This window comes from Lygodium microphyllum, chromosome 23 (assembly GCF_053477565.2).
Source record: "Lygodium microphyllum isolate KBCC chromosome 23, Lygodium_microphyllum_v1.1.10, whole genome shotgun sequence".
Lineage (NCBI taxonomy): Eukaryota > Viridiplantae > Streptophyta > Polypodiopsida > Schizaeales > Lygodiaceae > Lygodium > Lygodium microphyllum.
The window spans coordinates 96,462,922-96,475,740 of NC_141157.1; the positions used below are offsets into that span (position 1 = coordinate 96,462,922).

Consider the following 12,819-nt stretch of genomic DNA (forward strand, 5'->3'; position numbering starts at 1 on the left):
ATGATTTCTTCTTCTTGCCCTTGCTTTCCTTTTTAGAGCATTCAAAAATCGGGTAAACTGAGGATCCTTTGCCAATTCAACAAAGAGATTTGCTACTGCCCTCATTTGATTCTTGAAATGGTCATTTAATTTCTCTTCACTTTGTTGGTCATTAGTCTCATCATGCCTTGAAGGCCTTGCATCTTGCCCAAGAGCAACATTTTCAGCTTGTTGTCCATGGTTTGAGCCTTGTTCAAGGTCATGCATTGCATTTCCTTCATTCCCATGTGAATGTTCATACTGAGAGGCATCATTACTACTTGATTGCATCTCATTCTATGAAGACATACTCCTGTAATTTCTCGGTTGAGAGCAAAAATCAGCAGTAGCACAAATCTTTGGCGTGCAATTAGGTGCCTTGGGCCCACCATATCAAGTGAGTGGTATCCCGGCAATGGAACCATGAAAGCAGCCTTCCTTCTTGGAAAGGGTGATAATTCCTTGATTAAGCACTTAATTACAACAATCAACAAATGAACATAACTTAAAATGTACAAATTACCTTAATAATCTCAGACATTGGACACCTTGTTGGCCCCAAAATTGGCGCCCATCTCAGTACTTCTTTAACTTGATTGCTAATGTAATGAGTACAAATTGAGATTTACAATCTCATTTGCTGTTCTAAAAGCCTCTTTGCTGTAGCAACAATCAACAATCAATTCGGGCCAATTGCCTCTTGATTTTTTCACCCAGGACGTGCACAAATGGAACCACCAACTGGCCAAATATTGCCGGTTGGTGGTTTCAGGAATTCCTTGACAATTACACAAATATTAGGGGCTGGCATGTAAAGTTCCTAACAATTACACAAATTTCAAGTGCTAAATGCAGAATATAATGCCTTCACCGATTGGCACGGATCCTGATGTGACTGTCAAACCTTAATTTTTGCAGAAATTACAGCAGAGATCTCTTTGCTGTCCTCAGAATGATGAGATCTAATGAGAATGGGTTGGAGAAGGTGAGAGAAAGCCAAGATGAGAGAAAAATCTGGTTTTCTTTGCGAAAAAACTTTAAATTCTGCTTGTTGCTTGCTCCAATCTGCATTTAATGAAGTCACCTGCTATTGCTAGATACCTCCAAAGTGCTGTCACTTGATCAACAATGGTGTTGCCATCCCATGGAAGGTGATTCCTTGCTGTCCCTTGCTTGTTGAGGCCCCTAGATGACTGTCTTCTATAGCAAATTGTTGTTTTGTGATCAGTAAAGGGATAAGTAGCGCCCCCCCCCTTCCCCCGCAAGTTGTGAACTAATTGAATGGTAGATACCCAATTCCCAAAAACGTTTTGTTAGTTTGCATGGGCATTTTTGCCAAGTGATAGGCTTTTTTGTTAGTTTGCATGGAGATTTTTGCCAATTGGTAGGCTTTTAAACACATTTTTAAGCATTATCCAACCATTGAATTAATTTTCAGAATTAAACAATACTAAAAATTAATTTCAGTTCTTTTGACCATGCTCGAAATTAAATGTGCTTATCCGTAATTAAATTGGCTAGGCCATTTGCAACGTGGAGTGGTCCCCAACCTCTATTGACCCTTAGAGTGGTATTAATTAATTAATTAATGCTAGTCCCTAGTGTCACCATTGAGAATTATTGGCTAAATAACTGTTCTAAGGTCAAAACTGACACCAACCGACCCCCTAAGCCTAGGTGGTGTACCTTATCACAACTTTTGCCTTTGACACCCACTGTATCCTCGCGGTCCTTAGTGTGTTACCTTGAAATAACTCCCATGTGTATCACATATGCTAAATAACCTTGCACATTTGATTAATAACTGAATCGAATGTTATCAACAAGATTAAAGCATCTCAAAATTTTACTTTTCCATGATAGAGCTTGGTCTTGCTCTCACATATGACACAACGAACTATTCTTAGTTTATTGATTATACTCTTTTATTTAGTGTTAGTATAATCATTCTATTCATGATGCTTGTTTTTCTATTACTAATACATCTTTTACTTGGTATTTCGACAGTGGTGCATCTAAGAACATCATGTCTTGTGGAGCATTATTTTCATCTCTCTCTCATGCTTCTAAGAGGGGGTATAGTCATGTGTGCTAACAATGCCTCTTATGCAGTTGAATGCATTGGACATGTACAGGTTGTCTCCTTCTTGACACTTCTTTGATAGTGCACAATATTCTCTATGTGCCCTTCATCAAGAAGAATCTTATTTCTATTTCAGCCATTGTAACTTTCGGGTTTCACATCATTTTTGATATGATTACCAAGTTTCTTTTTCAATTGTCTTAGCAAGCACCCTCACTAAAGGTCTCTATCGTCTTGATATATATGATCAGCACCTTTCTTCTTCTTCCATCGTCTTAGCAAGCATCCTCACTAAAGGCATGTATCGTCTTGATACATATGATCAACACCTTGCTGAATATCCTATTGACAGTGCCTTATTAACAAAGAAATCTTTTCATGATACGCATTTATGGCATGAAACGCTTGGCCACACTAACTATCGAGCATTGATGAAGCTCTAGTTAGAGGATATGGTGAGAGATCTTCCAAAACTTCTCTTACCATCGAATCACATTTGTGAAGGATGTTTACTTGGTAAAAAGCATTGGTTCTCCTTTCCTAAGGATTCTCATGTTCATTCGCCATTTGTTTTGCATCTCCTTCAAAGTGATATTTGTGGTCCTATGCGGGTCAAATCCATTGGTGGATTCCTACATTTTGTCAGATTCATTGATAACAAATCCGGATTCACTTGGGTATATGGGCTGAAATCTAAGTTTGAAGTCTTCTTTTGCTTCAAGACTTTTATTGCCAGTGGACCAAAGCAGATTTCGCATTTGAACCTTTCACACCAACTGAGAGGGGGTGAATATCTTTCCATACAAATTTCAGAGTATCTTGCATCTCGAGGTATTCATAATCAATGCACCATTCCTTACTTTCCACTACAAAGTGGAGTAGCGGAATGGAAGAATAGGTCACTCATGGAGATGGCAAGGCGCATGTTGAAGAGTAAGAATTTACCTAGTTCTTTTTGGTTTGATGCTATTCTATGTGCTACTTATGTTTTGAATAAGTGTCCCACAAGAGCTTTTCCATTCAGAGTCCTCAAGGTAACCACTTCTAGTGCCTTGAGGGAGACTCTAAACACATGCTCTTGGGGATGTACAAGCGCCCCTACTATCAATCGAGCAACAATCGTGGGGAGGTAAGAGTGCACCGCATCTAGCATAGATTTGACTTAGAAGCATTCAATCATAATCCTACATGTGGTAGCTTCGTGCCAATGGATTTTTAACCGAGTGCAATGAGCAATTATGTGGTGCCTAAGGTCAAACGGAGGGGGAGAGTATCTCTCTCGTGAATTCAATGAGTTTTTGAAATAGCGTGGAATGTAGGTATACTCCGCAACAAAATGGTGTTGCTGTGAAAAAGAACATGCACATTGTAGAAATTGTACAAGCTTTGATGTGGCTGAAAAGAACATGCCTCATTATTATTGGGTTGAAGTTGTCTTTACAGTTGTATATATTATGAACATGACTCCCAATGCTACAGTGCATGATATGACACCAAAGGAGAAGTTCACTGGCAAGAAACTAGATTTGTCACATGTTAAAATATCTGGATACTTTGCATATATACATACTCTTGATGATGAACTAATAAGAAAGAAGTTGGATCTGAAAGCTGAAAAGTGTGTTATAATCCAGTTACACGTAAGTTACAAGTGAGTAAAGATATCGTGTTTCATGAGATGAGCAGTTGGGATGCTGCTATTCTCTAGGTTGACGATTTGCTGCTTACAAGTGGCCATATCGAGCAGGTTGCTCATACCCCATAGCTGGGAGTTTGAAATGATGGACCTCAGGCTATTGTACTTCTTCCTAGGACTTTGTTTATGATTACGTCAGGGCATTTCATCTTGCAGCAGCATTGTGCTTATCGCCCTGAGCATGGCTACTTGCATAGCCATTTCATGCCTTTTTTTCTTTGACCAAAAGGAAATTTTATTAATGATACCTTAGGGAAAATCCCCCTTGAGGTGAAATACAAAGTACAAGGGATCTCTGCTTTGGTAAAGACCCCGATCCATGTTTGGCTCATCCATACTTGACTGGACATTTCTACATGTGTGGATTGTTATCAGTTCTTTTAATAAGAGACTTCTTTGGTTCCACTGGCAGGCTGTGAAGCAGGTATTCTGGATTCAGATTGGGTACATGATGTTGATACCTACAGATCTACCACATGTTTTCCTTTCATTCTTACATACAAGTTACAACCCGATTTCTTTGTCTTCCCAAAGTGGCAGGCTACTTTGCCCTACTAGCTGCTCTGTCTACTTCCATGAAGACACTTTCAGATTTCAGCCATCATTGTTTTGTTTTACTTTTTTTGAACTATCTTGTGAAAAGAATCACTGCATTTGAAAATCTTCTTCTGATCTGCAATCAGCCCTTGAGTTCTGTGAACCTTAGTTATTTATTCTGGAGCAGCAACAAACACTTCAATTTATTTTCTTTTTTGTATCTTATGGGTATTGGCAAGCCATTTAAATGTTTTTTGGGGCAGATATTTCACTTCCTCGAATACTTCAAGAAGCACAAAACCGTTGGCTGCGACCACTGGAAGTGTGTGAGATTCTGAACAATTACAAGCAGTTGAAGCTTCAACAAGAGCCACCCCAAAAACCACGGGGTAAAATGCTTTTCTAATCTGTTGCTGAAAAAAAAACATAAACAAATATAACCAATTCATGTCTATGCAGGTGGGTCAGTCTTTTTGTTTGATCGGAAGGCTTTACGCTACTTTCGTAAAGATGGTCACAATTGGAGGAAAAAGAGAGATGGGAAGACTGTAAGGGAAGCTCATGAACGATTGAAGGTATGCGCATGTAAAAAGGCTTTTAGGTCCTTTTTCACTTCTCTTGCTTTAGAGGTTGAAAATGCTTTAGCTCCTGCCACACTGCTTGATGACCAAACTCATAGCTTCTGTTACCTGGAATCAGATGACAGCATCTTGTTTCTTGTTCAATTTATTGCCTTCATGCTGCTTGCACTGCATTTGCAACATGGTAGCATGTTTTTTGTCAGTCCCCTGCAGATTTGTTCCTGTGAACAAGTGAACTGCTAGAGAGCTTCTTGTGTACTTGTATATATGAGCATCTGTGGTTGAATGATTGTATGCCATGCCGATAAAATTTTGGGAAGCTTTTCGAGCAAGGACTATGTTGAATTGCTAAATAACAGGTTGGAAGCAAGGAAGTTTTGCATTGCTACTATGCCCATGGGGAAGATGATGAGAGCCTTCAACGCCGAAGCTATTGGATGCTTGACAGGTTGACTTCTTTCCTTAATGCCAAGAATTAAAGTAGCATACATGATTAATTGACAAGCAGCACATTGAAGTTGAATGACTAACTTGCAATACTGTTGGCTATTTCTATATGGTGGCTCAATAGTACTTGTTTTGGCAGGGATTTTGAGCACATTGTATTTGTTCACTATCGTGAAGTCAAAGAGGTACCATTCTTCTGTTTTATGGGCTGCATGTGCCTGTTCTACATTTGTTGTAGCATAGAAAGTTTGCTAATCTGTAGTGTAGTGTGAATTAGATACGCTTGTACTGCTGCTACACCACTGCTGATGCGGAGTGTTTATTGCTTTTTTAGGGAAGCAGACCCAATGTGATGCACAACTTAAATGGGCACCTAAATGGTTCCTCTCTATCAAATCATGGAGTGGGAGAGATTCCTTTACCTTCATCTCAAATGCCCCCTTCGATCTCTTTTAGAGTGTCCAATTCCCACTGTTCAAATGCTGAGGTTAATCCTTCAAGTCCACCTACTGAGTCTGTGCAGACAAGTGTCCTCCAACAAGATATGGAGTTGAACAATCATAGTGTAATGGAAAATGGTGACAAAGCAGTGCTTGAGGCATTCAGCCATGGCGTGCAGCATTCAGAATCACCAGGTTCAAGTAATTTTGACATATTGAAGTGGACAGAGTCGTATAGGCAAATAAAAAATCTTGAAACAACTGGAAGTATCGTGGTAGCTGGAAGACCAGGTTTATCTCCAACTGTTTCGACTGATATTGAAAAGCCATATGTGCTAGAGCCAAGTTTAAGGCTACAACAAGGTGTACAGGATAATGCTATGCCAGCTGCAAAGAATATTCTACATGGTTCCAGAGCACCGATCGAGTTAATGTATCAGCCAAGTTGTGTGAGAAGGGAGTCTTCACCACAGGCAATCCTTGCAATCACAACAAAAGAACAGGCGTTGTCTAGCTCAGAGGCCCAAAGATGCAATGTTAAGGTATCTTTTTGCAAAGATTGTGATTATTCATTTACATGCTGGGAGGAACTTTAGATTTGTTTTATTGGAGACGGGAGGAAGGGAAGGAGGGAGAGAGGGGGTGGTCCGTAGTCTGCTTGTACTTATTCTTATGCTGGACATAATTTGCTCTCACTGCTGTACCCTACAAAAATGCATTTAACAGTCTTGTTGTCCAATTCCTTTCTTAGTACTTTGGGAATATGAGCATACGCGAGGCACCCAAAAGCAGGAAAATGGCCAATCGAAGATTTCCGGCTGTTCCAAGCCTCAAAAGGTGTAACATTCTTTAATGTCTTTCAGCATACATTTGGTCATCTCCATCAGTGACCGATTCTTCCTCTTTGCAATCCCATTCTGCTGTGGAGAATATGTAGTAGTTTATTGATGGACAATGCCTTTCTACTTCAAAAAATTACTCAGCATGGAAGACATGTATTCCCTCCCCCCTCCGTGTGAATGGAGAGTCTTAATCTTGTAGCTAGATTGATTTTTAGCAAGTGCAACAAAAGCCAAAAATGCATCATATACCTCTGACTGTTTCATCAATGAGTAGACCCAACAGAAACGAGTAAAGTCATCAATGAAGGTGATGAAACTTAACAGCCACCCAATGACTTTGTCTGCATGGGTCCACATACATCGGAATGTACAATCTATAATCTGACGGTTGCCTTAAAAGCAATATCACGAGGAAACGAGAATCGATGCATTTTCCCCAAAATGCATCATTCACAAATATACTTAGGAGGTCTCTCCAAGAGAGGTAAGCCATCTAGCATCTATGTACGCTACATAAGCATCATTTGCCATAGTTGACATGCCTTATGCGAGCATGCGATTACTCTTCTTGTGACATAGCAAGAGTAAGAGTAGATGCTAAATAGACCGACTGATCAACCGAACAAGCATGTAACTCAGAGTCCATGACATAATGTGCTAGTCAAAACCAAAGTCAAGAATTCTTTATCCCTGACCATACATTTGCCATCATTAAATGTGACTTGCATACCATACTTTGCCAAAGAAAAAATAGATAATAAATTTTTCTTTATGCTTGGCTCATATAATGTATCTTGTAAATGTAGAGTAGAGCAATCAATGGCTGTCAACACTATCTCCCCAATACCTCTAATAGGGTAAGATGCATTGTTGGCACACTGCACAAACTTGCCAACAAGAGCCGTAATAACAGAGAAAAACAAATCCTTGCAGGATGTAATGTGCCTAAAAGTATTACAATCAAATAACCAAGTGCTAGCATCCTCAGTAGAACTAAATGCTCTATCAACCCAAGAAGAGTCATAACTGCAAGTGTAGAAACAATAGTCATGGTCTACAACAAAAGATGCACGCTTAGTAGTAGTAGAAGGTGCATAAGAAAAAATGGATATCCTTGACTCCTCTTTGGCTATGTGCTTCTTACATTCTGTTATGTAATGTCTTGGCTTCTTACAATAGTGACACTTGCCCTTCTTGGCTTGCGTGCCCCCTCTTTTTCTTGCTACTTTGTGAAGTACTTGAACTTCCAGAACTTTGCGGAGTATTTTTAGACTAACTGTCCTTGCCTTTCTGCCTCGCCATAAAAGCTTGTTTAGAGGCTATTACATTCACCTCATTGTTCTTTCTTATTTGCTCTTATTCTAGGAATAAACTAACCAATTGAAGGAAAGTAAGTGGTTGCGGAGAAATTCTCATGGCGATATATAAGACTGTATAAAAGGCAAAATAAAAGGGTGGCAATGAATTTAGAGCAGTAGAGATCAATTGTGTATTCGAATAATACTCATCTACATTCATTAGCTGCTCACGCAAGTCTTGAGTTATGTTAAGATGATCTTGCATGGAATCACTTTCATCCATTTTCACATTCTCAAGCTCTTTCTTCAAAAAAGAGATGCGTGTCTCATTTTTTCCAGCAAACATTTGCTCAAGTGTCAACCATGCTTTTTGTGAGGAAGCTGTAGATTATATGTGCAAGATTTTAGACCGCTGAACTGCCAATGCAATCAGTGACAATGCTTAAGCATCCTATGTGTCCCAAGCCTTTTGTGTTTCTGATCTCTGGAGAAGTGGCCGAGCTGGAGCGGGCCTTTGACTATATCCTCTTGGAGAAGGTGTTGCAAGAGCCACAACTCTAGGACAAACTTCTTCACCACTAACATAATCACAAAGATTTTTCACAATCAACACATTTTTCATCATGAAAGACCGTAGAGAATAGTTGTTGCCATCCAATCTATCCTCCTTGGATATATATGTGAATACATTACTTTATCCCTGATTTCCCATGGTAAATGTCACGTTTTCAAAGAGCACAAGAGCAAGACCTAACATTGGACCGACTTGGAAATCTGAGAATTTCTAGAAATTACAACAAGCACCACACTGTAATTAACAAATCTGGTCACACTATCAAAATTGTCAAATGTACATGTTGTCGCCGAAATACAAAAGCCCCAAAATTTTGTTGTCCAAAATGCATAATTTGAGTCTATTTTAGATTGAACCTGAAGTATATGAGTGAATGTATGTAGTGTATCCAAAAGCCCCATATTTCTGGCTTGAATCTCAAGAAATTTCTGCAATAAATGTGTTTTAGACATGTCCAAGAGGAGAAATAGCTTGCTCGGGCAAAAGCCCTTGTCTGAAATTCAAATTTTGAATAAAAAATGAATGAATGTCTCCTTTTACCTCTAATGCTGGTTTTGAGTGCCAACTGGCTTGGTGGTGCAGGAGTTTGTGATGCTAGCGGAGGTGGCAAGTTACTGGAGGAGACCTGTAACAGGCGGTGCAACTGTAGTAGGTGGAGATGATGGTGGAGTTGGAGCAGAGATGGGTGTTGGTGGGTGGTTGGCCAGGCTAGTGACGGCGGTTTTGGACAGGGCGCAGGCCATTGGAGCAGGAAGCGAAGGTGGTGCAGATGACTAGGAGGTGTAGCTTGTTGGAGGTAGGTGGTGGCACTGCAGTGGCGGAGCTGGCATAGGCTAGGTGACGTAGGCAGTTGGGGGTTTCCTTTCAGGTGGAGGCAATAGCTGACCAAGCTGGAGCTGAGCAAGAGCTCAACAAGTTTGGATATTGCTGCTAGTATAGGACTGAACAAGATAGGGCTGGATTTGAGCTAAATCCTTGCTTTGATACCGAATGTGAGAGATGGGGAAGATCAAAGTTTAGCTGAGAGTACACAATTGACAGTGAAGAGAGTGTGAGAGTGAAGAGATGACTTCGAATGCAATAATCAAAAGAGTAATGTGCAAGTACACAGTACAACTCTTAAACCTTAGGGTTGTTAATATGTGTTCACACCCTAAAGGTGTAAAACACAATAAGTGCTTGAACTATGTAACATAAGCATATAAAAAAAGACAAATATAAATGAATGAAAAAACTTCTCATAAGGAGAGTAAAAAGTGCCCCAGTGTCCTATCGAGGATTATCGACACTTCTCTGTGATCGTAGACATGAGTCAAACCTAACAACTCTTTTCCTCACACACACACACACACTCTCTCTCTCTCTCTCACACACACACACACATCTCCAAGGGTCTAGCCATGGATCCCAATAGGCCTTTATAGTATTTTGTAGCCATTTGTCCAACCTCTTGAGGGCTTTTATTTATGGGTCCATTGTTTCTCTTAAGTCTCCACACTCCTCGTCTAGAATATCTGGGCCTTGTTAGTGTGAAAGAAATTTGTATTTACCTTGTCTCATATATGTAGACTATGACCAATAGGAAGCTCTCACATGATATCTATTCTCCAATCTAGTCATTTCATTGCATCTATCTATGCTTTTTTTCCAAGAAGAGAAAATTCTATTGATAATAGCTCGACAAAAACGTACTTGTTGTGCAATGGACTCTCTAAGATGCCCATTGTAGTGAAAGTGGTTGGGGATTTTGACATTAGAAGGGGTTGCTACATTCTTGGATATCTAGGATAGGCACTGGCAATAAAGGTCACAACCTTGGTTCATTGAGTGACTAGGTGTGAACGTGCTCTTAGGCTAGGGCAGCTAAGGAGTCCTATGAAGAGGATCTAGTGGCTCATTTGTGCTAGCCAAGTGAGGCTATCATACTTTAAACTCTAGGCCTAATGGCTATGTCTGTGTATAGGAATGGTATGGGCTAGTGGTTTGGGACACTTGCCCTTGTGACATGAGTGTGGTCTATTAAGGTATTTGTCTGAGGCTTGGAGATGAGCTCATTTATCTGTATAGCTAGGAGGTGCGCTTATGTCCATTTCCTTATAGTTTGTGGCTTGTGTTGTGTCTCATTTTCAGGTTGGATCTTGGGTGGACATCCTATTGGTGTGAAAGCAACAAGCTACTCTTTTACACCCGATGCAATGTTGTGTCTCATTTTCATGTTGGACATCCTATTGTTGTGAAAGCAACAAGCTACTCTTTTACACCTGATACAATGATATGCATAAAACATTGGAAGTTGAGAGAATCATTATGGTGCATGCTTGATGTGTTCGTCTTCCTCTTCAATAGTGGGGTATGTGATACTTTTAGTGAGAGGTGTGGACATCTAGGGCACGTGCAAGAAGGTGTTGGATATTGTAAGATTTTCTTGCTTGGTACCTATGCTTGGAATACGGTTGGTGGTAACTTGGCTACAAATGTTTGTTTTGAGGGCACATTTAAATGACCACACTAGACTTTTGCATGTGACATGGCATTTTAAGGTGTAGGTATTCAATGCTTTTTTCTCCAAATTTTAAATTTTATTATAGTTATGATGAAGAAAAATGAGAAAAGGAGGTGCGAGTACTATTACAACCATTAATACATAGATGGATAAATAAGATACAAAGGGGAACTTGCCATGCTATCTCTCTATGCTCAGAAAAGGACTCAAAATGACAATACAAAATGACTCATGAGGATTCCTCATCCTTGGTCATAGATACGTTAGAAGGTAGCTGCCCTCACTAGAAGAAGCCTTAGAAGGTTGACCAAAGTTGCCATTAATGGTGGCATTCTTGTTGTCATCACACTCAGGTTCTCTAATTGGAGCATCCTCTATAACAACTACACGTGTAGTAGAGGAACTCCCAAAGCCTCACCTCAGAGAGGCCTTGATGGCTAGTGCAATGATGGTATTGGTGCTTGCGATGAATGACTCAGTCGCCCCTACGAGTATATGAGACTTAGTAGTCGATCTCTTGCAGCTCCATGTAGAGGTTCCTAAAGATAATCTCTTGCTTCTCATTATGATCTTTGTTGACTCTCATGAGGACATGTATTTTTGAAACCTCACTTAATATGTGGATTAATTTTTAACCACATAGTTAAGTAAATGTTGCACTTGTGACGTGTTATTGGGGTTAGAGTAAATCTACAAGCTCGAGACTCCAGGAAATCACGGGATGTCAAAGGCAAGAGTTGCTATAAGTTATGTTGCATAGGTACTTGGTGATATCTGGTGCCAGTTGTTGGTCTAAGTCATTCATTTGGCCATAAGTGTTAGTTGGTGACACTAGAGAAGTGGCGTTTAGTGGTACCTAACGCCAATCTGATGGTCGAAGATGGCACAGAGATACTCGGGAATGGAAGTTGCCTAGCCAATTTAATTATTGGCCAGTCAGATTATTTTTCAGGGCACTGAAATAATTATTAGATTAATTTTCAGTATTTAAAGACTGAAAATTAATATTTAATTATGGATAATGCTGGAAAAATCATTTGGGAAGGTTGTCACTTGTCAAAAATGCCCATGAAATGAATATTTAATTATGGATAATGTTGAAAAAACCATTTGGGAAGATTGTCACTTGTCAAAAATGCACATGCAAGAGTGAAAAACGTCTTTAGAGGCTGGAGAGAAGCATTTTAGTGTATTTAGCATGCAAGAGAGGGGAGGAGATACTGCTGGTCTGATTTGCAGCCAAGACCTTTTGAGGCAGCTAGGACAGGAGAAGGCCAATCAACAGCAGGTGACAACATCTCTAGGCTGTCGAGACAGGGCAACAACAGTAAATGACTAATTTTCTTCATTTCTTTGCATCTACAAGCTGTTGAGACAGTGTAGCATCAATAGGGCTGAAGCTGTTTTTTTAGTCAAATTCAAGTTGAGGGACGTGTAAATCAATGAATTTGGGGCATTTTCCATCTCCATCAAAGTGGGTGAAGGCCGATTGACTACTCGAATCAAGGGGAAAATCAAATTGATGACTTGCTGGTCATTTTGGACAGCAAGGGAAGTTGGACTATTGAATGGGATTGGGAGAATTCTATTGTACATCAACTTCTTCTTCAACTAAGTTAAATAAATACCGAAAGGGGCGCCAGTTTTGGGGCCAATAGATAGGGTGTTCAATGTTCAGTATTATATGGTAAAGTGTGCATTTCAGTTTTGTGGGTTTGTTAATTGCTGTAAATAGTGCTTAATCAGGTTATTTACCACCCTATATGAGAAAGGCTGGTTACATGGTTCCATTGCCGGGAT

The 12,819-nt window shown here is 39.9% G+C and overlaps 1 protein-coding gene across 2 annotated transcripts in view; it reads left to right on the forward strand.

The window, feature by feature from the left end:
* LOC148016503 (calmodulin-binding transcription activator 1-like) overlaps positions 1-12,819 on the forward strand; it is a 113,290-nt gene that overhangs the window by 24,281 nt on the left and 76,190 nt on the right. The window contains exons 3-7 of one of the 2 annotated variants that reach the window (XM_087664855.1): positions 4,598-4,723; positions 4,794-4,909; positions 5,275-5,363; positions 5,502-5,547; positions 5,697-6,344. In XM_087664855.1, the coding sequence (XP_087520981.1) occupies positions 4,598-4,723; positions 4,794-4,909; positions 5,275-5,363; positions 5,502-5,547; positions 5,697-6,344 (1,025 nt within the window). The remainder of the gene's footprint in view (positions 1-4,597; positions 4,724-4,793; positions 4,910-5,274; positions 5,364-5,501; positions 5,548-5,696; positions 6,345-12,819) is intronic. The other variant, XM_087664856.1, reaches the window with a different exon arrangement.